The 26,491-nt window shown below is 46.9% G+C and overlaps 2 protein-coding genes across 5 annotated transcripts in view; one reads left to right on the plus strand and one right to left on the minus strand.

Annotated features, from left to right (window-relative positions):
* The first annotated feature begins 1,031 nt into the window (after nt 1-1,031).
* Cdan1 (codanin 1) lies at nt 1,032-14,477 on the plus strand. 2 transcript variants are annotated; one of them, XM_055629026.1, is made up of 28 exons: nt 1,032-1,121; nt 1,335-1,822; nt 2,011-2,217; nt 2,414-2,583; nt 2,701-2,814; nt 2,894-2,972; nt 3,787-3,907; nt 4,072-4,181; nt 4,557-4,646; nt 5,176-5,251; nt 5,384-5,589; nt 5,890-6,010; nt 6,144-6,290; nt 6,453-6,619; nt 6,942-7,029; nt 7,255-7,344; nt 7,530-7,584; nt 7,774-7,907; nt 8,003-8,106; nt 8,288-8,446; nt 8,928-8,991; nt 9,164-9,242; nt 9,420-9,568; nt 10,954-11,061; nt 11,150-11,213; nt 11,349-11,530; nt 12,670-12,777; nt 13,273-14,477. In XM_055629026.1, exons 1-28 carry the CDS (start codon nt 1,032-1,034, stop codon nt 13,396-13,398), a joined length of 3,696 nt encoding a protein of 1,231 aa, XP_055485001.1. In that variant the 3' UTR covers nt 13,399-14,477. The 2 variants fall into 2 exon arrangements, with proteins under 2 accessions (XP_055485001.1, XP_055485075.1); XM_055629100.1 differs by having other exon boundaries at nt 2,014-2,217.
* Nucleotides 14,478-15,888: 1,411 nt separating this feature from the next.
* Nucleotides 15,889-26,491, minus strand: part of Stard9 (StAR related lipid transfer domain containing 9) — a 91,475-nt gene continuing 80,872 nt past the window's right edge. For 2 of the 3 annotated variants that reach the window (XM_055628489.1, XM_055628579.1), the window contains 6 exons: nt 18,269-18,383; nt 18,027-18,148; nt 17,763-17,827; nt 17,197-17,659; nt 16,869-17,027; nt 15,889-16,501 (listed from right to left, as the gene is read on the minus strand). In XM_055628489.1, coding sequence (XP_055484464.1) covers nt 16,400-16,501; nt 16,869-17,027; nt 17,197-17,659; nt 17,763-17,827; nt 18,027-18,148; nt 18,269-18,383 — 1,026 coding nt within the window. In that variant the 3' untranslated portion in view covers nt 15,889-16,399. The remainder of the gene's footprint in view (nt 16,502-16,868; nt 17,028-17,196; nt 17,660-17,762; nt 17,828-18,026; nt 18,149-18,268; nt 18,384-26,491) is intronic. The other variant, XM_055628656.1, reaches the window with a different exon arrangement.

Below are 26,491 nucleotides of genomic sequence, written 5' to 3' on the forward strand. Positions count from 1 at the left end.
CTGCTCTCTCTACTCTCTGCCACCTTCCTTTGCCTGAAAGGAACAAGGCTCGTGGCTGTTTGCTGTTTGGCCTTGGAGGAATATTAACTGTCTTTTGTTTTTCTCAACTAGATTCCAAATCCTTGATTTTTTTTTTTTTAACCAAGGGGAAGAGGGGTGTCCACGGAATTAAACACCTGCAGAAACGCCTTACACTTCCAGAAATTAATCATGAACACGCTTGATCTCTCAGATATAAGAAGCTGAAAAATTCATCTGATGTAAACTCTTTAATACAATGTGTAAAGGAGCAAATACAAGTCTGAAGGACAACTGAAGACCTTTCATGGTTGTTATCTGATGCTGTTATAAGAAGCCTATCAGCAGGAACTCTCTCCTAAATTGTCAGTTGGTGAGACAGCTGGAAACCTTAGCCAAAGGTGAGAAGTCAGCCTTTGAGGTTAAAAAAAAAGTCAAAGTAGACCGGGTGGTTGTGGCACACACCTTTAATCCCAGCACACTCGAGGCAAAGGCAGGGCAGGCCAGCATGGTCTACAGAGTGAGCGGCAGAGCTATACAGAAAAACCATGTCTCGAAAAACGAAAAAAGATCAAAACAGGAGGTTGGTGACTCGAGGGGAGCCTGGTCTACAGAGTTGCAGAACTATACAGAAAAAAACACGTCTCCAAAAACAAACAAAAAGGTTCAAAACAGGCGGTTACTCACGTAACTTTTTTTGTTTGGGGAGGGAGTGAATGAAAAAGCTCTACAGTCGACGTCTGGTCTGACAGGCTGGTGTCTGAGAGTGGTTCAGCTTTCCTGACCGGCTCTTCGGGACTCCACAGAGCTGCAGTTCCATCCCAGCTCTCTGCTCCCGGGGCCAGGCCGGCAGGCAAAGGCCTGGGAGCGCCCAGCCGGCCCGGGCTGCTCCTCCCCGGCCGCCCGAGCCTGGCCCCGCCCCGCCGCCCAACGGTCGCTCGCGGCCGGCCGCCCCGCCCCTCCCGGCCGCCCGCGGCGCGCCTGCGCAGTAGTCTCCGAGCGCCAGCACCGGGATGGCGGCCGTTTTAGAGTCGCTGCTGCGCGAAGAGGTGCCGGTCGCAGCCGCCGTGCGGTGGATCGCGCGCAGCACCCCGAGTTCGGAGGTAACAGTGCCGACGCGCCCTCAGGCCCGCCTGGAATGTGCTTCCCGCGGGGGACGACGCCTCACTCCCTTCTCCCAGCCTGCCCCGGCGGACGGCCCGCGCCCAGGGCGCTCCTGTGCGCGCCGCTGCCGGGCCGCCCACCCCGCGGCCTCAGCCCGGCGGCCGCGGCTGTCAGCTGACCCCCTGGCCCCGCGACCTCTGCTTCTTCCTCAGGAGAGCCCCGAGGTGGCCGCTCTGAGCGCACTTCGGCCTCTGCGGAAGGAATTCGTGCCGTTCCTGCTGAACTTCCTGAGGGAGCAGAGCAGTCGCGTCCTCCCGCAGGGCCCCTCGACCCCCGCCAAGACCCCGGGCGCCTCGGCCGCCCTGCCCGCGAGGCCCGGCCCCCCGTCGCGGGGTAGCCGCGGGGCGCGCAGCCAGCTTTTCCCCGCCGCCGAGCCCCTCGGCGCCGCCGCGGAGGCTCCTCTGGCCCGCCGTGCGGGCCGCAGGCGGGGTCCGGGACCGGGGCCGTCCCGCGAACGAGGAGGTCGTGGCCCCGGGGGCCCGGAGGAGGGGGCCAGCGGCGAGAGCCCGCCCTGGGCCGGAGGCCGGAAGCCTCGGGGCTCAGGCAGCCCCACGCTCACGCTCACGCTCTCGGATCCGCCAAACCTCAGCAACTTGGAGGAGTTCCCTCCCGTAGGCACCGTTCCTCCCGGCCCTGCAGGGTGAGAATCGGCCCTTACGGCAAGACCATTCGCTAAAGCAGGGCTGGGCGCCCCACAGTAGAGCGCGCGGTAGTTGGAAGGTTGAGGGTGAAGAAACCACAATGGGAGGGCTTGAAAGGGGCCCATCTGTTGTGGATGGAGTGATGCTCGAAGATAGAGATTTGAGACAAACCTGTGAATACTCTCAGCAGGACGAAGCCTTCTCGAAGGATCAACCCAACTCCGGTGAGCGAAGAGCGGTCACTTTCCAAGCCCAAGACCTGCTTCACCTCACCCCCAATCAGCTGTGTCCCCAGTTCCCAACCCTCAGCCCTGGACACTAGCCCTTGGGGCCTTGGCCTTCCCCCAGGGTGCAGAAGTCTGCAAGAGGAGCGGGAGATGCTCAGGAAGGCGCGGTATGGCTTTGCCGCCACCTGGGATGTCAGCTTCCTGCTTGTGCGGGACTAGCAGGGATTTTTCCTGAGCTTGATTTCTCCCTTGGGGATTCTGGGTTTGCTTCCTGGGCTGTTCATGTCTTCTCTGGCAGAACCTGAGTGTGAATGTCACTGGAAAGCCAGGCTGAGTAACCATGACATCTCTCTGTTCACATAGCTCCAAGCAGCTCCAACAGTCACCTACCCCAGCCTGTCCCATCCCAGAATCAGGGTCTCCTGTCCCCAGCCGGACAGGAAGCCTCACAGCAGAACCTGCTGACCCGGCCAGGGTGTCTTCTCGACAGCGCCTGGAGCTGGTTGCCCTCATCTACTCCTCGTGCATTGCTGGTGAGTGAGAGGAAAGGGAGCTGCAGTGGAGACGTCTGTCTGCAAACTACGGGCTAAGAGAGGCTCAGAGAGCCTTGTCAGTGTAGCCAGTATTATGGCGTTTCTTTTTCTATCCAGAGAACCTGGTACCAAACCTTTTCTTGGAGCTTTTCTTCGTCCTTCAGCTCCTTACTGCCCGAAGAATGGTGTCCACCAAGGACAGTGACCTTGAATCAAGTCAGGGTGCCCTAGGTCAGTAAGCAAGTCTGATTCTGAGAAATGAAGTTTGCAAGTGGGATAGTTGTTAACTAACCGTTTGTTATTGTCCTAGATTCCCTGGAAACTCCCCTCTTTCAGAGCATCCACGACTGTGTATTCTTCGCAGTGCAGGTTTTGGAGCATCAGTTTCAGTGAGTTTCCTAGCTGAGGCATTTGTGTCTTACTCTCATTGGCTGGTTCTAGCCATTTAGGATGCATGATTGTGCTTAACATGGATACAGTGGCCCTAGACCTTTTTCACCTGTAACCTTTTTGTGTGTGTGTGGGGGGGGGGTGGTTTTGTTTTGTTGCTTTGTTTTTGAGACAGGGTGTTACTGTGTAGCCCTAGGCTGTGGTTGAACTTCCTATGTAGCCCAAGCTGGCCTCAAACCTGCATAAATTTACCAGCCTCTGCCTCTCAAGTGCTGGGACAACGATATGCACCAACATATCATTCCTGGCCCACCTGTAACATTTAATTTTGTGTCAAGGCTATAAGTTTATCCTATAAATAATAATTATAATAAATAAATAAATCTCTGGGTGCTGCCAAGCAAGGATTGCAAGTTTAAGACCTGCCCAGGCTACAGAAAATTCAGTGCCAGCCTTTGAATTTAGTGAGGTGTTTAAATAAGAACTACAAATAATAACAACAACAATAATAAATGCAAAAGGGCCTAAGTGAATGCTTGCCAGACATGTAGAGAACTCTGTGTACACAAGAAAATAGAATAATAATAATAATTAGACATAACAGCTGACCTTTATGTTTCTCTTGCCTGTTGTCTTGCTTTCAGCTCCATGAGGTCTCATTTCTTCACCCTTTACCTTCATCATCTTAATCCTTGGCCAGTGACCTTGCCATAAATATCTAGGCTTAAACACCTACCTTGTGCTTCAGGTGTGCTTTCTGTTTGCAGCCTGTGTTCCAGTCTCAGTCATATGTGTGCCTGCCTGTCTTTGCAGGGTTCTTTCCTACCTGGACAAAGGGACCTTAAAGCTGCTGGCTGAGAATGAGCGGCTGCTATGCTTCTCACCAGCTCTGCAAGGACGCCTTCGAGCTGCTTATGAAGGCAGTGTTGCCAAGGTAGTCACCCCACTTAGGTGGTACCTAGGAGCTTGGATATTCTGTAAATTCAGGCAGTCTTCATGGTGCTGTGAGGTGGCTAACTCTGGGCTAGAATAGGGAGTAAATTCTTCTAAACATGATTCCAACAGATCTTGTTTCCTAATGTTATTGCCATGTTTTAGGTCTGTCTTGTGATACCACCCTCTGCTCAAGCTGTGTCCTTTCAGCCGGAAACTGACAATCGTGCCAACTTCTCCAGTGATCGAGCCTTTCATACTTTTAAAAAACAGAGGTGAAAAGAAAAGGGACCTGTTGAGGAGGGAATAAATAACTATTTACTTTCCTAGAATTAAGAGTAAGTCACTAAAAGGGATGGGTTAGTGCTGTTCAGGCCCTTTGCTGCCAGATATCATAAAGCCTGTTGGCGTCATTCTGTTTCATGTCCACAGACCTGAATCTCTGAGCTTAGCCAACCATCTTAGGGTCGGCTTTCCCTGGGCACAGATGCCTGTGATGTGCTGCCATTGGGTCTGTAACATTACTGTCATGTAGAGAACAATGGAGGTTAAGGATTGGCATTTTGGGCAGGCCCTTCTTAAACCTTTCAAGCAAGGGAAGTGGGTGTAGGCAACTGGGATTCAGCTAATCAAGCTTGCATACCTTCCAGGGATGTGTTCTATGAGGTGCTTCGAGAGTGGGAAGATCACCATGAGGAACCCAGCTGGGATTTTGAGAAGGGCTTGGGGAGCAGGATCAGGTGGGTGCTCTTTCCCTGTTCAACTGTCTGCTTGCTCTTAGAGTAAGCAGCAACTCAGTGATATTTAGGGTATTCATTGGGAAGGTTTTCCCTTTTCCCACTCCTCTCTTCCTCAGTGTCTAGTTATTGGTAATTCTACTTAAATCAAAAGGGATTTGTTTCTCTAGTTTCTCACACCCAGGAATGTCTTATGCTTGTTTTGTAATGGCAAATGCTTGAGAAAGGATCCAAACTGCATACATAGGCAGATGACCAGGCTGTTGAAAAAGCCTCCTCTGTCCTTATCTCCCTTTCACATCGATCATGATATTCACTGGCCCTGACCGTGGCCTGAAGATCGGAATGGGTATTTCCTGGTGGGTTAAATCTGTCTAGCCTAGAGGAATCTTGGTGGCAAAGGGAACATTTCTTACCTTCTCCTGAGTGGTTTCCTGGCACATGGGCTGTACAAGTCTTGAGTAAATAAACAGCCAGAACATGTCACTTGCCTTCTTCCCACACACTCTTGTGCCTGCCTCTTCCTCCTCAGAGCCATGATGGGTCAACTTTCAGCAGCCTGCAGCCACAGCCACTTTGTCCGGCTTTTCCAAAAACAGCTTCTCCAGGTAATAGCTGCAGCAGTAGCCAAAAGATGTGGGCAGCTAAATCAAGGCTGGCACTCTGGACCAAATAGACAACCTAGCAGGTCTCTCTCTTTTATGGGTTTTTCCATCTCTCTCCTCCCTTTTGATTCTCAGATGTGTCAGAGCCCTGGCGGTGCTGGGGGATCTGTCTTGGGTGAAGCTCCAGATGTGTTGAATATGCTAGGAGCTGATAAGCTGGGGCGGTTGCGGCAGCTCCAAGAACGGCTTATAGCCCCTCAGAGTGGTGGGGGACCCTGCCCACCCCCCACCTTCCCAGGCTGTCAAGGCTTCTTCAGGGATTTCATCATGAGTGCCAACAGGTAAGGGTCTCCTGTGTTTCACAGGGAGAGAGACTGAAGACAGGAAAGGTTTGATTTCCCTGAAGGGCAAACCATTCTCCTTTGCCTGAGTCTCAGGTTGGACATGTCTGAAAGTGGTTTCTGTCTTCTCCCATTTTTATGTCCTCTTCTCATTCTTTTACCCACATTGGTAATTTCATTGTCCTTTAGCTTCATCTTCAACTTTTTTTGTCTGGGCACCTCTTCTGAATGAATGCCGATTCTCTCTTTACCTATTTCAGTGCCTTTTTTATTTTGTCTTTTGCTCTTCTCCTGCCCAAGCTTCCATTTTAATCAGCATCTTATGGATAGTTTGAGCTTGAAGATTCGAGAGCTCAATGGCCTTCCCCTGCCTCAGCACAAGCCCGGTGATGAAGATGGGGAATCAGATGTGGACTGGCAGGTTAGAAAACAGAGTCAGGGAGATAATGGGGTCTGAAACTAGGAGGGAAAGGATATGTATTCAGGGAAAACTTCAGCAGATTGGAAATTGTTCTAGAATTTATTCAAAGGATATTGTTTCACTTTTCATGCAGGGTGAACGGAGGCAATTTGCTGTGGTACTTCTTAGTCTTAGACTTTTGGCTAAATTTCTGGGCTTTGTGGCTTTTCTACCATACCGAGGACCTGAGCCACCCCCAACACGTGAGCTTCAGGACTCTATTCTGGCCCTCAGGAGCCAGGTGAGTACGTGGGAGATCTGGGTAAGGAATCACTGGGTAGACCAGAAAAATGCAGAGGCAGACTGGTTTCCTTAGCTAATCTAGAAACCTGACAGGTCAGAGGGGTCAGCCATCCTTCTTCAAGGGTATGCTCATTGACAGAAAGAACCCTGCCTTTCCCAGGTCCCTCCCGTTCTGGATATACGGGCTCTGCTGCAACAAGGGTTGTGGGCCCGTCGGGCAGTGCTCACTGTGCCCTGGCTGGTGGAGTTCCTCTCTTTTGCTGACCACATTGTCCCTTTGTTGGACTATTACCGGAGTGTCTTTATTCTCCTGCTGCATTTACATCGGTGAGAAGAACATGACTTACTTGTATAGCCCTGCTATTTGTGAAGAGGGCCTAGAGATCAATGCTTTTATGTGGTTCCACAGCTCTAACAGCCTCAGAAGAGGCAGGACTGTGGCGGTTGTTTTCCATTCCCTTGGTCTTTCCCTCTGTTGGATGGCCTAGCAAAGAAGGATGTGAGGTGCAAGTCACTGAGCTTCTGTTTGTCTTCCCAACAGTAGTGTGATTTAGGTCTGCTTTTGAGAACTCCCTTCCTAGTAATAGCTTTTGTTTACTCCTTTCTGTCCTTGGCATAAGTCTATTCACATCCTCCTTTTACATTTTAGGAGTTTGGTCTTATCGAAGGAGACTGAAGGGGAGATGTGCTTCTTGAACAAGTTGCTGCTGCTTGCTGTCCTGGGCTGGCTCTTCCAGGTAGGCAGAAGGATGGGCTGGATAGGGTAGTGGGTGACTGCTGTGGCACAGACTGGAGATCTTTAGAGTCTGAGTAAGGTAGGGGAGAGAAGAGGAAGGTTCTGAGAGAGATGGGTATTATTACAGCTTCAGAAAACAACTTGCTTGACCCAGGGCCCCAATAGATTTAGAATGGCAAATCTTTGAGTGTCAATGGCTCTCTGACTGCCTTTCCCCTCTTACCAGATACCTACAGTTCCTGAAGACTTATTCTTTCTAGAAGATGGTCAGATAGATGCGTTTGAGGTGGATACAACTGTTTCAGAGCATGGTTTGGTGAGTATTTGGGTCAAACCAAGGCCATGTGAATCCCAGGAATTAGATGAGCTGAATAAAGGCCCAGCCGGAGACAAACTAGAAAGACTTAAGATGATTCTCTCTCTTGACTCCATTTCTGTGCATTTGGGAGGAAAGGGAGACTGTCTGCCTTCCCTTTCCAACCTCGGTCTGTTCTTCCTCAGGACAGTGTGCCTGTTGTGGACCAGCAACTGTTGTATACCTGCTGCCCCTACATTGGTGAGCATCTCTGTCTCTCCCTGTCGTCTGTGGCTTATCTTTTTATGGATACCCAAGAGACCTGACTCCCCAGTGTATTGTTGTGTCTTTATGCTCTCTTCGTACTTCATCCTTTGCTGCATAAAGGCCATTTGTTTAGGGGAGGTGGGGGAGGTAACTTTGGAAGTAAGAACTTTGACTCCTCTACAGGAGAGCTCCGGAAACTGCTTGCTTCATGGGTTTCAGGCAGCAGTGGGCGCAGTGGGGGCTTTGTGAGGAAAATCACTCCTACCACCACCACCAACCTGGGCACCCTGCCTCCCAAGACCAGCCAGGGGTTGCAGGTAAGGACAAAGGGTAGGGAACAGGGGAAGCGGTTGGTGGAGGAGGCAGAAGGAAGCCCTCATGGTACTATTAACCTGCCTCCACCTCCTGTCAGGCTCAGCTTGCCCAGGCCTTTTTCCACAACCAGCCACCCTCCCTGCGTAGGACTGTAGAATTTGTGGCAGAAAGAACTGGATCAAACTGTGTCAAACACATCAAGTAAGAGTGCAATGAGAGTCCTAGTCTCAATCCCTTATCATTTTCTCCCTTTAAAACTTTTAACCTTGTGCTCAAACTGAGCTCTCCGTGAGAGGGCAGGGAGGCTGAAATTTCCTTCAATTTACAGCCCCTCTCCTCTTAACTCTCCTAACTGTCCCAAACCTTGCTCTTTTTGCCACAGGGCGACACTGGTGGCAGATCTTGTTCATCAAGCTGAGTCACTTCTTCAGGAGCATCTGCTGACACGTGGACAGGAAGGGGGAGATCCAGCCCAGCTGTTGGAATCCTTGTGTTCTCAGCTGTGCCCCCATGGGGCCCAAGCATTGACCCAGGGGCGGGAGTAAGAACTGTCAATCTGTTTGAATCTTCTCATCTCCTGAAGTCTCCTCTGGCTTTTGTAAATTTTTTTGTTTCTTGAGACTGGGTCCATTCTGTAGGCTAGGCTGACCTCAAACTTCCAAGTGCTGAGATTACAGGCATGCGCCACCACAGTCAGCTTTCTTTGATTTTTTTCCCCTGTCCTTTCTTGTCTCTTTCACATTCCTTTTGTTCCATTTCTTTTCCTTCCTCCCTTTTGCTCTGATCCCTCTTTTCTGAAGAATTATGTGTTTGGACAGGAAGTCCAGATGTTGAATTGGAAGAGTATATAATGTAGGGCTAATGTGGGTGGGTTTCTCCTTCCTCCAGCCTCTATGGTGGGGCAGGAGAATGGACGGTACTTCCCCCTGAGGTTCCAGGTCATAGGCACTTGGGAATTTACTTTTGTGAGTCAGTCTATGCTATCTAGACTTTCATTGACCTCCTCCTGTCTATTTTTTCAGGTTCTGCCAAAGGAAGAGCCCCATTGCTGTACGAGCACTGTTACCTGAGGAGACTCCAGCTGCTGTACGTAGGGAGGAAGCCTGCAGCTAGCAGGCCAGTAGGCGTGCTCGCATGTACTGACGTGTGCACATGCCCCTGAGTGAGGTTCCTGTAGGGTGGGTCCTGGATTGTAGCCTCCAGTGTTGCACTACCCACCTTCCCAAGCCCCTGACTCAGCAGCCCTTCTGTGCCACAGGTTCTAAGCAGTGCAGAGAACATTGCTGTGGGGCTTGCAACAGAGAAAGCCTGCTCTTGGTTGTCAGCCAACATTACAGGTGAGGTCTAAGGAAGGAGCGACTGAACCACATTCTTAAAGGTGGACAGATAGGGTATGGAGGAGTTTGTGGGAGATTATGAGAGCCAGTTAGAACCAGTGAAGGTGTGGGTTGTCATGGCAAGCCCATGCAGGGGGGGACACTCCAGTGACTTCTTGTTCTCCCTCTGCCTGGCAGCGCTGATTAGAAGGGAGGTGAAAGCAGCCGTGAGTCGCATGCTACGTGCCCAGGGTCCTGAGCCAACTGCCCGGGTGGAGCGGAGGGGCTGCTCCCGAGCCTGTGAGCACCATGCTCCCCTCCCCTCCCACCTCATCTCCGAGATAAAAGTACACAGCTACCCTACTCCCTTTGGCTTTCCCACTCCTTCTCCCTGCTGCTTGTTTCTTTTTTCATTGGCTTCAGGATTTGTATAGAGCTTTGTGTTGTCTGGCTGTTTTCTGTGTCTTTCCTTACTGAATGGGATTACATAGAACACAGCTGAACTGAATGGTTTTCCTAAGACTTTTGTTCTAGAATCATCCAGAAAGTTAAAGGTTGTTGTTGTTTGTTTTGGGTTTTTTGTTTGGTTTTTGTTTTGTTTTTTGTTTTGAGACAAACTCCCACTATGTAGGTCTGGCTGGCCTTGAACTCACAGAGACCTACTGGCCTGTGCTTCCCAAGAACTGGGATAAAAGGTGTATGTCACAATAGGCCAGATCTAAATGTTTTGACTAAATGAATCTTGTACACATGGTGGTGAATGGATGTATAGTGGGAAAGTTTCTGAGGAGCAGTCCAGTGTCTGGACATGGTTTCTGTCCTAGTCTTCCATGTGGGAGATAATGCTAGGCACTAAGCATAAACTATCAGCTCTAATGTAACCAAACAAGCAAAAAGCTGTGCCTGCTGGTGCTGCCCTGGATTCCTAGTTACTCTGGAGGTGGAACAGGAAGATTACAGGACTAAGTAAGACCAGGCTGGGGCAACTTAAATGAGACTGAATTTATAAAATAAGGTAGAGAGTCTAAGCCTTACATGTTTTCCCTTGTTATCTGGAGAGAAACAAACTCAGTAGAGCAAGAGTCAGCAACTAGCCTGCTGTCTGTTTTTGCAAATAAAGTTTTATCGAATATGACACCACTCATTTATTTATAATCATCTATAGCTAGTTTTTGTGCTACAAAAGCAGAGATGAATAGTTGGAGCAGTGTTTAGGCCTGTAACTCCCAAGGGTTAAAATACTATCTGGCCCTGCTCCAGACAAAGTAGTGGTCTTGGAATAAAGATATAGAAGACTAAAAAACAGTGCCTATCAATGGGGACTGTTTTATAGTTCTGAGGAGAGGAAGAGGCATCAGGCTAGAGACCCATGTCTCTGAGATGAACAGAGGAGCATGAGAGAACTATTCAGACTCTAGATAAGACAGTTTCCTAAATATTTGAAGACACCCTCTGGTAACTGGTCGGGTAGTTTTGTCTTGAGGTGACGTCTATTTGAGCTCTGTCAGCACACTGTAGGCTTACAGCTCCATCTACTTCCCTCTGGGTTGTCCATATAATTGCTTATCCTTGCTGTGCTCTACTGCCTGAGCCTCAGTCCTAAGAACATCTTAACCCAGTTGCTTCACTCCCTTGGGCTCTGTTTTCCATCTGCCTCTCTCTATTGGCTGGTTCCCATCTCAAACCAAGTTTCTGGGAGCCTGGCATGAGGTCTCAACACTGCTCTCTACAGGATGTGCTCTCCCTGGCTGCGGGGCCTCGGGACCCTGAGGAGGGAGTTTCTCCAGAGCATCTGGAACAGCTCCTAATCCAGCTGGGCCAGTCATTGCGGTGCCGCCAGGTGAGATGTAGCATGAGCCACATCGGCTCAGAACCAATCCTCAGAACAGGAAGAATGATGTTCATGTCTCCTCTTTTTTTCCCCGTAGTTTATGTGCCCAACTGCTGAGCAGCATCTGGCCAAGTGCTCTGTAGAGTTGGCTTCCCTTCTAGGTATGGTTCCTTTTCCATCCTATTTCTTCATGCTACATTCCTCATGCCCCAAGGTTGGGTACAAGCAAGGCCAGGAGCACAGGACATGCTCTTCTGCCTCCATTTAAAACTTACCTTCGTGCTCTCTTCCTGTAGTTGCAGACCAGATTCCCATCTTAGGGCCCTCAGCACAGCACAGGCTGGAGCGAGGACAAGCTCGAAGGCTTCTGCACATGCTGCTTTCCTTATGGAAGGATGACTTCCAGGGGCCAGTTCCATTACAGCTTCTACTCAGCCCAAGAAATGTGGGCCTTCTGGCAGATACTAGGCCAAGGGAGGTAGGTGAGAGGCACAAGGCTCTGTCTGTGGTTTTTGTTGGGAATGGTTAGATTTTGTGTATAATTTTTGCTTGCATGAATACTTATGTGCACTGCATAGATATTAGATCCTCTGAACTAGAGGGGGGTGGTGGCTGTGAGTCATCATGTTGGTACTAAGACTTGAACTTGCCAAGCAACAAGTGCTTTCAACCTCTGATCCATCTCTCTAGGCCCATGTGTGTAGATTTTCAAATAGGATCTCACTCTATATTCCATGCTGGCCTTAAATTCAAGCATTCTATCTGCCTCTGCCTCCCCAGTGCTGATTACAGATGTGAGCCGCCATGCCCAGCTCCTACAGTCATATAGTGTGTTGGAGGTTCTGTTGGGTGTGGGGATAGTATATGTACTTGTTAGTAAGCACTGTCTTACTATACCTGAGCTCACTGACTGGCTAAACTGGCTGGCTGTTGAGCTTCCAGGATTTTCCTACCTCTGGCCACCCCGCAGCACTAGAGTTAAAGGTAGACACTTACACAACTGAGATCTAAGCACAGGTCATTATGTTTGCACATCAGGCACTTTACCGAGCCCTCTCTTCATCCCCTCCAAGTCATGTTCTTAACATGATCTAACGCCCCATCCCAAATCTTATAAGTTGCTCTTTCCTTTTTCTTTTGCTGGTCCATGCTAAGACAGATTCCCTTTGTCTCAGTTTCCTCCTCGTCAGCTTTCATTTTTTTTTTTAACAAATGTTTATTTGTAAATAGTTCGTAATCAGGTCTCCCTCATCTTTTTTGTTTGTTTTTGTTTTTCCAGACAGGGCTTCCTGTGTAGCCTTGGCTGTCTTGGAACTCACTCTGTAGACCAGGCTGTCCTGGAACTCAGAGATCTGCCTGCTTCTGCTTTAATTTTTAATTTTCTTTTTAATTCCCAAGGGCTGGGATTAAAGTAGTGCACCACAGCCACCTTCTCCCCCCACCCTCCCTGGGCTGCAGCAACTGCTCTGAACAGCTTGCCGAGCCATCTCTCCAGCCCTAGCTCTGTCCTTTGAGATGTCTCTACTCTCGGTACTACTGTACAGTCCTCAGTCCCCACTACTATTAGTATTGCTGTCTGTCCCTGACAACGCTGACCTTCTGTGTGGTGTTCTGCAGTGGGATCTGCTACTGTTCTTACTCCGCGAGCTGGTAGAGAAGGATCTCATGGGACAGCTGGAGATAGAAGCCTGCTTGGGCAGCCTTAATGAGGCCCAGTGGCCAGGGGTAAGGAGTCTTAATCCCTTTGTCTTACATGAAGACATGTTGCATTTATCCTAAAAGTTGCCTTTGTAGCCCAGGCTAGGCACAACTTGCATTCTTTTTGTTTGCTAGGTGTCATGATTCCAGTTGTGGGCCCACCTAGTTGGCAGCTATGTGCATTTTTGCCAAGTGTTTTCAGTACTACCATGAGTATTGGGTTTGATGTGAGTGGCTGCTTTGCAGTACTCTCAGAACAAAGGGGAGGAAGGACAACTCAGAAGCAGCATGGCACAGTAATGATTGGGGATTTGGAACTCAGCACTTTGAGCCTACGTTTAAAATGTTTTTGTGATTCAGAGCAAACCATACCCAATCCTTTGTGATGGTCTTGTCATGGAAGTTTATTTCCATTCTTTACATAGAAGGCATTGGGTGAAATAGCTGGGTAGTCAGCGCTTCACTGTCTGTGAGAGCTAATTTGGGACTCAGAATTATTTTTCTCTTAATCTTTTACTTCAGGACTTCTCAGAAGAATTATCAACACTATTTCGCTTGTTTCTAGCTGAGCCCCATCTACTAGAACCTCAGCTGAGAGCTTGTAAACTTATGCAACCAAACCGAGGTACAGTGCTGGCCCAAAGCTAGGGCTGGGAAGCAGCCCTTCTGGGCATGTCACCAGAACCTGCCTCCTGTGCCTCAAAAGGAGGCTCAAGAGTCCACGGCACACCTTGCTGGGGCAAGAGTGGCCAGGTCTGTAATCAGGGTTGCGGCTTCTCAGAGAAGGAAGTGTGCTGCTGCAGCCACAGACACAGGCCTCAACATCTGAGATCCAGAGGAAGGAGAACCTGATTCACAGTCACAGTGGGAAAGCCTGGAGACTCCAGGCTAGGAGCAGAAAGGCTGGCATTTCTCATCCAGATGCTAAATGAAATGCGCGTGTGCTGGTCAATGCATTTCAAGCCTCAAGTTGCTGCTATCCCAGCATCTCTTAAAACTTTGTGGTTCTGAGAAATCTCGTTTTTGCTTAACTTGTGGGAAGTTAACAAAACATGGATTTGGAAGTCTATATTTTCTTGCCTCCAGAAACTGGATTATCAACCCCAACCCCAAATATTGGCAGCCAATAAGGTAGGACATACCTAAGTTGGTCTTACATGGACCTTCATCTTTTTGCAGGGAATTAGTCAGACCAAGCCTGCTGTAGAAAATTAAGAGGTTTGGGGTGGTTTTCTAAATAAAACTTTTAACAAGGTTTTGATGGCTATTCTCCCCTGCCTTTATCCCCTTTTGGAAGTGGGCTTTGTGCATTGCAGTGAGGGAGCTGCCTTAGCTCTTCATGATGAGACCCAATCTTAGAGGCACAATCCGCTATGGATTATTGCCATCTACTCTGACCTGTACGGCAGGTCTTTGGTGATGTTTGTACTGCAGGCCCTGGGATAGCTGACTTACATCTTGGAACTTCTTTCTGACCAAAAGCAGTCTTCTGTTTTGTGTGTTCTGTGGACCAGTAGCCTCAAGACACCTGGGACTTTCTAGAGGTAAAAGTGCTCAGCTGTCCGTGCTTGGCCAGGAAGAGACCCCAGCCTTGGGTGATTCCCATGCTCTCCAGAGCCTGACTTATGTTTTGTCTTTTGCAATAGGATCAGTGCAGGACCACAAATATGGAAATACACAGCAGTCAACCATTATTTAATACATAATGGCATAGTGTTATAACTACATCTCTGAGATACATTCTTGTGTTTTTCCCTTCGTGTACCCTTTAATATAAGTTATATTAATATAACTAATATGTTTAAGTAATTATGACAAAAAACCTTTGCTTGAATATCTTTTGATCTATGGTTAAATGCACAGATGTGGGAAATGAAGCGACATATTGACTAGATACTTCGGATTGCCAACTCCGGCCTCATGTGGGGCTTTAGCACCTTATGCTAGCTCACCTATTTGGATCCCTACATGCATGTAAACAGAAAATATCAACACTGGATTGTGAGTAGACACTGCCATCATGACCCTCAAGGGTACATTCTGTTTGTTTTTTGAGACAGAATTTTCTATGTTGCCCTAGTTCTCTTGGAACTCACTCTGTAGACCAGGCTGGCCTTGAACTCACAGAGGTCCACCTGCCTCTGCCTCCCTGAGAGCTGGGATTAAAGGTGTGCACCACCCTGCCTGGCTTTTTTGTTTTGTTTTGTTTTTAAGACAAATATTTTGACTTGTATTGGTCAGTAACCTCAGTAAGGCACAGAGAGGTAGAAACTGGGCAGGGTAGCTCCTGTCTTTAGTTTAGGACTTGGAAGGCTGAATCTACATACCGAGTGAGGTCCTGACTCAAAAAAAACCAAAACAACAACAACAAAAGGGGGGGGCAAGTAAGAAATTGCTAAGCATTATAAAGTATTGCCAATAAAATTAATCATAAAGATAATTTCAGAGCAATTTTTAAAACAGTCAATCAGTAATATATAAATACTCTAAGAGAATAGAAAAATCTTGCAAAGAAATTTACCCTTTAACTAACTTATATCCATAAGAGTACCTTCTCTCACCAAAGATTTGGATTGAATTAAGGGAATTTCTTAGTCATACCATTTCGAGATGAGCACAGAAAATCTTCAAGAGTGTTCAGCCAGGCCAAGATCCAAGAAAACAACCCTTTTTCCATTCCATCATATTAAATCAGCTAGCTCAGTACTTAGAAAGATTGTCATTTTGTTGCCAAGACAGGGTCTAATATATCACAGGCTAGCTACCTGAGAATGATCTTGAACTTCTGGTCCTCCTACTACTACCAGAATGCTGTAGACATGGGCTACCACACCCTACCCAATCAATAGATTTATATAAAAAGAAGTGGATGCTAGGTGTAGTGGCTCATGATCCCAGCATTTGGGAGGTTGAGGTGTTAAATGTTGCCACAAGGTCAAGACCTCCTATAATTTAATCCTATCCTAAATAATCTGCTTGAAATTCCTCTTACCTTGTTAGCAAGCAGCATGTAGCTGCCCCTACCTATTACTAGTCTTCAGGCCCTACGTCCTGTTAGTTTTTTCAGTGGCTTTCCATTGTACCAAGCTCAAGGTAGACTGACTACACCTGTAACATACAGTGACTCAGTAAAGGGGGTAGAGGGAGAGGAAATATGAATAGTTAAACGTTTGTAAACATTCGATGAGAGAAAATTCTGAATCAATTTCTGGTTTGTGTAGTTGATTCTTTAAACTGTCTGCTTTGGTTCTTTCTGCCACTCCATCACAAAATGGAGCTGAATGTTGGAGGCAGATCCAGAGCACCCTTGGCCAGTGCTTGCCTGCCAAGGAGGTACCTTGCCAAGGCACTGCAGTCTCCAGCTCAGCAGGCTGTGCTTTTTCCCAGTCTTTGAACACTTGGTGTGCCATTGAGTCCCAGAGGCAGGAAATAAAGGTGAGTTAAATTTCATTCTTCGGACAGCTGGGGCCAGGAGCTTCAGGTTGCTCACTCTTCAGAGGTAACCAAGAACTATTTTTTTCTGGCAACCCTAGGCGGGGTTGGCTGCCACAGCAGCCTAGGCACTTCTTGCCTCAGGGTTTAGAAGCAGCTGTAGAGTCTCAGGTGTCCTGGGCCTACATCTCACCCATGCTGTCTCCAGGGCCCAATACTAACTACCAAGGAAAGATGCTAGCTTGGCCACAACCAGTGGCTGCTGTTTGATAAAGGAATGCAGAAGATGAGGAGGGAAGCCTGGTGCACCCAACTCCACCTGAAAGCAAAAGAAAAACTGAAGGTACAAACAGACCTGGAGCAGCCACTCTAGAGATGTACCTGGACCCCTGAGCAGTTAGATCTAAGTACTAGCTTTCCCCTCCCAATGATGCAGTTGGCCTGAGAGTAGAGCGCTATACAAGATGGGTAAGTGAGGATTTCTGCTGCTGCTTTCAGTTACAACAGTCCCATCTACTTCCTAAGATAACTGTGGTCAGCCATAGGATATATATATAAGTCAGTCAATCTCTGGGGCTGGGAACTTCACAAAGACTAAACTTTGGCCAGATAGCCTGGAAATGAGGATTCTATGCAGCTGGAATGAAATAGCCCAGCATACTCTATGAGGCAGGATACGGTGTTACCTGAGCAAGGAAGATGACTCTGGTTATTTCTCTCCCCTCCGTGATGACAGGCTGCAAGACCCAGGCACTGGGCAGGATCTCTCCTCGCACCATTTGTCTGCTAGGTCTTGGCATGGATATATCATACACAGACTGAGCTGCCATGATTGACAGGTGCCCCTAGGGACAGAGATACATGTGAGTCCTGCCTGTGTAATGACAAAACAGGCTGGTTTAAGTGTAGTCAGGATGATGGGTGAAACACTTTCAGCCCTCAAGCCACCCTACTAATTGTACCTCATGGTGCCCAGGTTCACCCCATAACATTTTACCACTGCAGCATAGGCACCTCTTTGGCTTCCACACAGACACAGCAGAAGTCCCGCAGCTGCTTCAGCGCGCACAGTGTGGTGTCGCACACCAAGTACACTAGAAGTACAGACAGGTTAAACACGTGTCCATCCATGTTCAGAAGCCCAGCCTTACTCCACAGTTGCATCCTCAGCACAGTCTTGCTGAGCAGTCTGGAGCTCCCAACAGAGCTGCTCCAACCCTCTACCTCTGACTCCCTGGCCAGGCCTTTGGAAGCCTTCAAGCCCTTGAACTCACCCAGGCTGATACTGTTGGTCACTCGCTGATGCAGCCTTACTGTCTGGATGGGCTTGTGGTACAGAGGCCATAGAGTGGGGTCACTCACAGCTGCCCACACATGAGAGAGCGGCTGAGACACCACACCTGCACCCAGGAACCCATGTCGAGTAGAAGAGAATTCCTTGTAGTAAAGCTGTACCTTCTGTTCCTCACCCTGGTAGCTTGAGAACACAGGAGGTTACCAGCGTGAGTTATTCCAGGAAGCCAGGGCAGGGAAGGAAAAGAACGATGACAGAAGGACCAAGGCACAGCAAAATAACTTACTTCCAGCCAGCTGTTGCCTGGCGCCTGAAGAGGTTGTGGAGATTATCTGAACAAGCAGCCATTACCTGGGGGGGGGGGGGGGGGGGGGGGGCAGAAGGTAAAAGCCAGGCTAATATTTACTAAATGCCCTTTTGTCAAGAGTTCCTGAAGCCCCCATGCCTTAGTGTCCCTAATCTGCCTGACTCCTTTCCTCTTTCTCCCCATCCAACGTAAGTCCAGCTATAGCAACAGGAGGAGGGGAAATGAATAGATGCAGAGACTCACATCAGCCATTGACGTGTTGACAATGTGTTTGGCCAAGTCCTGGTACTGGGAGGAGAAGCAGGTCCCTGAGTTGAATAGGGTACAGGAAGAGAAGCAACCACTGCCCAGGGAGGCTCTGCAGCCTACAACAAAGAAAGGAAAAGTTCTGCAATGACCTGAACATCACGGTGGTGGGACAGTGACATGGGACCAAGAGTCTGGACCAGTTCCTCCCTCAGATATTCCCCAAGCTTTATACTCACTGTGGGCTAGGCTCTTCCAGGTATGCCCAGTCAGACACAGGTGACTGTTCCTCGTGCTGGACAGTCGCCGCCAGTCCCCTATCCAAGTGTCTTCGGACTCTGGCACTTGAGAGTCCTGCAGAACAGAGGATACTCAGAACAGGAGAGCCAGAGCACCTTCCACTAGTGCTTGCGATGGGACTTCAGGAGGTTGGGTGCTATGGTGGTTTGAATAAATGTGGCCCCCAAGGAGTCAGACATTTGAATGCTCTGGAAGCCTTCAAGCCCTTGAACTTACCCAAGGTGATACTGTTGGTCACCAGGGAGAGGCACTATTTGAAAAGATTAGGGGGTTGGGGTAGGCTTTGAGGTTTCAAAAGCCCATGCCAGCCCAGTTTTTCTCTGTGGATCAGAGTATAGCTTTTCAGCTATTTCTCCAGCACCATCTGGCATGCTGCCATGGTGATAACGGACTACGCCTCTGAAACTGTAAGAAACACCCCCACCACCAGTGACCAAGACAGATGGCCTCAAGAGGTTACAGCAATAGATACCAGCCAGGAAGGCATCATTATATCCAGGCCACAGGCTTAAAGGTCCCTTGCAGATCAGCTGCCATAGCAATCAGGATAAGCCAGACCTGAGCATGCGGCTCTCTACCAGATAGCCAAACTCCAGGGTCAGTATGTGAGAAGCCACCTGTACCACTGTGGCAGCACAATGGAGGCCATCTCTGGAAGAAGTTAGTGTGGGTAATAAACTCTAAGTCAAAGGGAAATGAGAAGGAAGCAGTAAGCTCTGAACAGTAAACCTTGGCCCTGGCCAGGTGCAGCACTGAGCCAGAAGAAGCACTGGGTCTCTGCTGTCTTTGGTTAGTACACTATCTCAGCCAGCTCCTCAGCGGAACAAAAACACAGAGTGATGGGTAAAGGTGCCTGTCACCAAGCCTGAGGATGAGAGTCCCTGGGGCAGAACCAATACTGAAAGCTGTCTTCTGACCTTCACATGTGTGACATGGTATGTGCATGCATATGTACACACTAAATAAATGTAAACCTAGACCAGGTGTGGTGGCACACGCCTTTAATCCCAGCCCTCAGGCGACAGAGGCAAGCAGGTCTCTTGAGTTCGAGGCCAGCCTGCTCTACGAGCAAGTCCAGGGCACCCAGGGCTCTTGTTACACAAAACCCTGTCTTTAAAAAACAAAGCTCCACCTCCTTCCTTACTCCATTCCTCCTCCTACAACAGATAGTCCGGAGTCATTTTTAGGACCTGTAACCACCTCATCACCACCTTTCTCCCCTTGCCACCACCTCTCCCTCGTCACTAGATATTAACATTTAAATACATAAAGATGTTGTGGGTTTTTTCCCCCAGCATTAAGCTTCCTGAAGCCAGTGTTCAGTTTGACATCTCCCTCTCACCTGCATAGAACCTGCCAGAACCCAGAACCATTTGCTCTCACCACTCCTCCAAACCACCACCACCATGGTCCACAGTACCTTGGGGCAACAAGATGCTACCAGCCCCATCTTTCTGCATCTTTCAGCAGGCCGTCACATATCCCATCCGATCTCTTCACCTAGGCCCCAGGCTCCCGGCTCCCGGCTCCCACCCGTGTTCCCTCTCTTGAGTTCTTTGACTCCTCCTCAACCACAAACTGACAGCTTGGGGTTCTTTTGCATCTGAGCCAATGCCCTAGGTGACCTCACCCGTTGACAGCACTGATGATTTCCAGCTAAAATGAATTAATATATTGACTCGACAACTGAGTAGGCATCAGGGACAGGGATTAATTACATCAGAGACCCAGAACAAATCCTTCATATCAAGCGGGTCAAACAATACTGGGGGAAAGAGAAATGTGGCATTATTAAAAGAGAATTTTTAAAAGGCCAAAGCAGGAAAATACTGGCTAGTATGCAATTAGATAGACAGACAGACAGACTGTTGGTGGTGCACACCTTTAATCCCAGCACTCAGGATGCAGAGGAAGCAGGCAGATCTCTGCGAGTTTAAGGCCAGCCTGGTTTACAGATTGAGTTCCAGGACAGCCAAAACTACACAGAGAAACCCTGTTTTGAAAATATATATATAAATTAAAATTTATATGTATATAACTGCTTTCTAAAATGATAGAAAAAATATTCAAAACCTTAAATATTAGCAGATAGCAACAGCACATTAGAAGAATGTCACATGCATAAGTATTCAGTATGTATTTGGAGAATTCAAAGAATGCAAGAATAGTTCCATATTAGCCAATATGAAAAATAGATGAACAAAATGACAGTATCCAAAGGCTGAAAAGTAATGCTCTAGAAAATCATATATGCATCTTTACTGTAAAATCTATTTACTGTAAAATCTATTTACTGTAAAATAGATCTATTTAAAACCTAGTATGAAACTTAGGTGGTAAAACAGTACATGCCTCTCACTAATGTCTGGAAAAAGATGACACTGGCTCTCACCTAATTTAGCTAAAGGGCAAGAGCACGCAGTAACACAGGGCATGATGAGATTCTAGGAGTTGACAATGACATGCCTATAGTCCTAAAGAAATCTAGAGAAGGGCTATCTAATACGAAAGCCTCATTGTTTACTGAGTGTGCAATGTAGAGCATGTGACCTAGGAACAAACATGTTGGATCTGGTGTTGGTCAGCTGTTCCTCCCTCCACAAATACAAAGCAGCAGCCTGTAACTTCACATTTCTAGGAACAGTTGCCAAGAACACTAAAATTCCACACAGTGGCAAAAGGAAACCTGAGCTTCCAAAGACTTCAGACAGGAACACAGAAGGAGAAACAAAATATCCCAGCAGTTGGTCTAGTTTCATTGTCCAGGGAGAGAGTCCCTTCTATAGGGGTAAACAGAGTCCAGGAAAACTTATCAGTGGAAACAGGACAAACCTGGCTACTTAGAAGACCCATGACCCTCACAGGTTTACAACCTAGATAGATAAGGAATACGGAATCTTCACAGCCTGCCTTCGGGAAAGGATTCACTTTAACTCCCAGCTATCTCCTGGGTGCTGTAGACAGAGGCCATTTTGATAATGGACCTACTAATTGAATTTGGACTGCTCTGGCCATCAGAAAGTCCTGTCCCCATCTCTGGGGCCCCATAGACATTCCACTAGTAGCGGCAAGGGGAGCCACTTCATGAACAAAACTTGGTCTAGTAGAGTGACTGACTCAAACCTGCAGAAAGCATGTGGAGAACAAGTGTAACAATGGAAAGAAAGGATACAGTAGTTGAGAGAACTACTCTCTCATTACTAAAAAGATGATGAAAAGGGGACAGTATGACAGGTACCAGTAAAATTCAGAGGATCATGAAGGAATACTTGACAACCTAGATTCCTAAAAGCTGGAAAATCTAGATCTGGATAAATTGGTAGATATAAATGGCCAACCAAAATCAAGTGGGCATAAAAAACTATAACAAGCAACAAGAATGAAACAGCATTCAAAGAATCTCCCAACAGAGGTCCAAGACTGGATGACTTCATCACCAAGTTCTACTAAACCTTTCAAGTTAATGCCAGTTCTCTTCATACTATTCCATAAAATAGAAAGGAAAGGAACACAACCACACTCATCTAGGAAGCCAGCACTATCCTGTTAACAGAGCCAGATAATGGGGGTTAGTCTGTTACTATGTATTCAAATGCTAAATACTGGCTCCCAAGTTCTGATTCAGTCCAGAAGAGCACATTCTCATGTATACCAGGTGATGTTGTATAAAACTTGATTCCCAATTTAAAGTTGGTTGGTTAATAAAAAATAGCTAAAATAAATAAATATAGCCTGTAACTGGGCCGAAAAGTAGGTGGAGCTTAAGTTCCTAGGGACCATCAGGCCAGGAGGAGAGAGAGAGAAGGAAGAAGATTGAGAAAGAGGACATGGCCTGATGGAACAGATACAGCCCAGACAGGACAACTTATTGGCAAGTAACTTTAGCTAGACTAGCTTAGAAAATTAGTTTAAATCATACCTGCCTGGTTACTATGCTAAAGCTGCTTTTTAAATAAATTGCTAGGTCTTTCTAGTTCCATCCATTTGCCTGCAAATTTCATGATTTCCTTATTTTTAATTGCTGAGTAGTATGCCATTGTGTAAATGTACCACCATTTTTATATCCATTCCTCAGTTGAGGGACAGCGAGGTTGTTTCCAGATTCTGGTTATTACGAATAAAGCTGAAAAAAGACAGGCACTGAGATGGCTCAGAGGTTAAGAGCACTTCCTGATCATCCAAAGGACCCTGGTTTAGTTTCCAGCACCCGTATCTGCTTGTACTCTACTCTAGGGGATCTACCGCACACATTTACACAAACACTCACATATGTATAAGTAAAAAAAAAAAGTTATAAGACTTTAATTCAAATATGGAAATACCTCCCCAAAGTTCATTATTTAGAAGAATTATAGTTACATGTCCATAACACTCAAAGCGATCTACAGATTCAGCATAATCCTCATGAAAATGTCAATGCTTTTCACAGAAACAGAAAACTAATCTTAGAACTCATATGGAAATGTAAAGTACTCCAAACGGAGAAATCGTGAGTAAAGAGAGCAAAACTAGCTGGGTGTGGTGCCTTTAATCCCAGCACTCAGACAGACAGAGGCAGGGAGTTCAAGGCTACCTGGTCTACAAAGAAGTCCATAAGAGCTAAGGCTACACAGAGAAACCCTGTCTTGAAAAACCACCACCACCACCACAACCAACAACAACAAAGCAAAACTGGAAACTTCATAATACTTGAAAACAGTGTAGTACTGGCATAAAAATACATGGACCATAGAAAATCCAGAAATTTTATGGCCACAGCCAACTACTCATCTTTCACAAAGGTCCCCAAACAAACACTAGAAATAGATAGCCTAACAAATACCAATGGGAAGAATGGAAAACTACACACACAAGATTAAATCTGGACCCTCATCTCTCATCCCTACAAATCAACTCAAAATGGATAGGTTTTGTTTTCTGAGTGTGTCTCGCTTTACACTACAGATAATCTTGAACTCATGATTGCCCTTCCTCAGTACACCACGAGCTAGGATTAGAGGTATGTATCACCATGCCAGGCTCTGGACCAAAGACCTTAACGAAAGATTTGAAACTCAAAAATTACTAGGGGAAAACATTCAAAATACTTCAAAACTGACACAATGATTTTCTGGACATGTGTACAAAATTTTAAAATTGACAATTGACCGGGCAATGGTGTAGCACACACCTTTAATCTCAGCACTCCAGAGGCCTCAGAGGCAGGTAGATCTCTATGAGTTTGAGGCCAGCCTACAGAGTGAGTTCCAGGACTATAAAAAAACACAAAGGTGAGTAATCCAATTGTGAAAGTAGGCAAATGATCTGAACAGGTATGCCTCAAAAGAAGATTCAACAAATGAATAACACACATAAAAAAATTTTCATTATTAGTCATTGGGGAAATTAAATCAGAACTATAATTATATTCCATCTCATTCAAGTTAGAATGGCTATTACATATATAAAAACAACTGGTGCTGATGAGCATGTGGAGAAAAAGGAATTCACGCTGCTGGTGGGAATGCATGTTAGTATATTGTTGAGTCCTGCTCCTTTTGGCATAACTATAGCCGTTTTTGTTCCAGGCTCACCAGCCTCTTCATTTCAACTTGTTGCTGATAAAGGAAAAGCTATCTGTGCAAGGTCAGGTGGACCAAAAACTGTATGTTCAGCAAACTCTATGGCCTTTCTACTCCTGGAAATTTCTCAAACAAGCACAGCCAGCCTCAGCTGCTAGCCTCACTTGCAAGGTTAGCTAGAACTGATTTGTCTAGCTAGGAAAAATAACTAGTCAGGGGCGACTACCCTGTTCCACTGTCCCCCTCCTTACCCCTGGATGGCCTACTTGCAGTTTTTGCCTTCATAAGCTGTCTCTAAAAAATGTTGGGGGTCCCAGTTCAGCTCCCAAGTCTGAACTGCATCCCTGATTGCAATCAGTCTTGCGTTCAATAATCCATCTATATATGACTGAGATCAGAGTCTGAGTGGTTTGTGCAGCTTCCTCTGGACTCTAACAATAGCCACTATAAAAAAAATACAACGAAGAGGAGTTCATATACAAAGAAATAGTTTAATACCTAAAATTACTGAAGCTTTGCTTATGAGAGGTATGAGCCTGTTAGCAGGTGAATGACAAATAAAATGTGGTTTATATACTCAATGCAATACTCTCTGGCCATAAAGAAAAATAAAACGTTGTTGTTTGTGTCAAAAATCAACAGAACTGGAAGACTTCATATTAAACAAATAAGCCAGGCACAGCAACGGAAGTACCACACATTCTCTGTCCTATGTGGCACCCCCCCCCAAAAAAAAAAAAAAAAGTCATCCTAGGATAGCAGTGGCTGCAGGCTTATAACTCTTGTCAAACTTGTATGTTTAGCCTTATCTGCTCCAAGGCTCAGGGAACATCATGGAAGAAGGGACATGAAGAATTAAGAGCCAGAGGAAGAGAAGCGGTGCAGAATGCTAACTTGTGGGCATGCTATGGCTGTTGCAGTCCTGAATTGTGATTCCCTGCAAAGAGCGGGCCTGCCATCATGTTGTCACGAAGTGAGCAAGAGCGCAAGGTTCTCTCCTTAGAACTTACACACAGTTAATGGTTGAGGGAGGAGGGAGACACATTTGCTTCAGTAATGCAGCCACCAGTTGGGAGCCCATGCTCCTGAAAACAACCCCTTACCCATAATCCTGTAAGTAACCCTAACAAAATTACTGGTTTTCAAAACAAACACAGAAGTAGGAGGTAGACTTGTTGGCAAGAATGGGTTTGGTTGTATGAGGAGAAGGGTAAGAGAGGATAATGGGGGAAATATGCTTAAATGTATCATTATACATAACACATATACATATATGATTATATGAAACTGAAAGAATAAATTAAAGTTCCAGCTGGGCAGTGGTGGCACATGCCTTCAATCTGAGCCACTCAGGAGGCAGAGGCAGGGAGGTTGCCTTGTCCAGCTTTGATGTGATGGCATACGCCTGGTCTTATTATAGTTTGTTATGCTGTGCTTGGTTGAAGTTCTTGGGAGGCCTGCTCTTTTCTCAGGGAAGGTGGAGGGGGATGAATGTGAGGAGGAGGGGAGGTGGGGGAAAGGGGAGAAGGAGAGACTTAAGGGAGAAGAGGGAAGGGAAACTGTGGTCAGGATGTAACATATGAGAGAAAAAATAGAAATAAAAAAAGAAATAAAAAATTAGAAATAAAAAAAAAAGTCCCCTGCTTTTCCAGAGGACCTGGGTTTGATTCCCAGCATGCACATGGTGGCTCACAGCTGTCTGTAATTCCAGTCCCAGAGGATCTGATGCCCTCCTCTGATCTCCACAGGCACCAGGCAGTCTTGGGGTACACAAACATAAATCTTACTGGGCATGACGACGCACGTCTTTAATCCCAGCGCTCAGGAGGCAGAGGCGTGGCAGGTGGGCTTCTCAGAGTTCAAAGCAGACCCATTCTACATAGTGGGTTCCAGGCCAGCTAGGGCTATATACAGTGAACCCATCTTAGAGCCAAAATACAGGGCTGGAGAGACGGCTCAGAGGTTAGAGCGCTGGCTGCTCTTCCAGAGGTCCTGAGTTCCGTTCCCACCAACCACAGGGTGGCTCCCAACCATCTATAGTGAGATCCAGTGCTGTCTTCTGGCACGCAGGCACAGATACAGGCAGAACACTATATACATAATAAATAAATAAATAAATAAATAAATAAATAAATAAATAAATAAATAAATCTTAAAATATATAACAAATCTTTTTTCAAAGGACCAACCCAAACCAAACAAACAGAAAAATTAAAACAAAACCAAGTGTGCACTGTTTTTTTTTTTTTTGTTGGGTTTTTTGTTTGTTTTTTTTTGGTGTTTTGTTTGTTTGTTTTTTTGCTTGTTTTTACTTTTGTTTTGAAACAGGGTCTCAGTGTGTAGTTCTAGCTGTCCTAAATCTTAGCATGTAGATCCATCTGGTCTTGACTGACAGATACCCGCCTGCCCCTGCCTCCTGACTGCTAAGATTAAAAGCCTCCACAACCATGCCCAGCTGTGCACTACTCTTGTAGAGGACCTGGGTTCCATTTCCAGCTCTCACACTGATGGCTCACAACCACCTGTAACTCCAGCTCCAGGAGATCTGATGCTTTTGGCATCTGTGGACCAGCACTCACATACATGTACCTACACACAGAC

This window comes from Psammomys obesus, unplaced genomic scaffold, assembly GCF_907164565.1.
Source record: "Psammomys obesus unplaced genomic scaffold, mPsaObe1.curated_primary_1811, whole genome shotgun sequence".
In the NCBI taxonomy this organism is placed as follows: domain Eukaryota; kingdom Metazoa; phylum Chordata; class Mammalia; order Rodentia; family Muridae; genus Psammomys; species Psammomys obesus.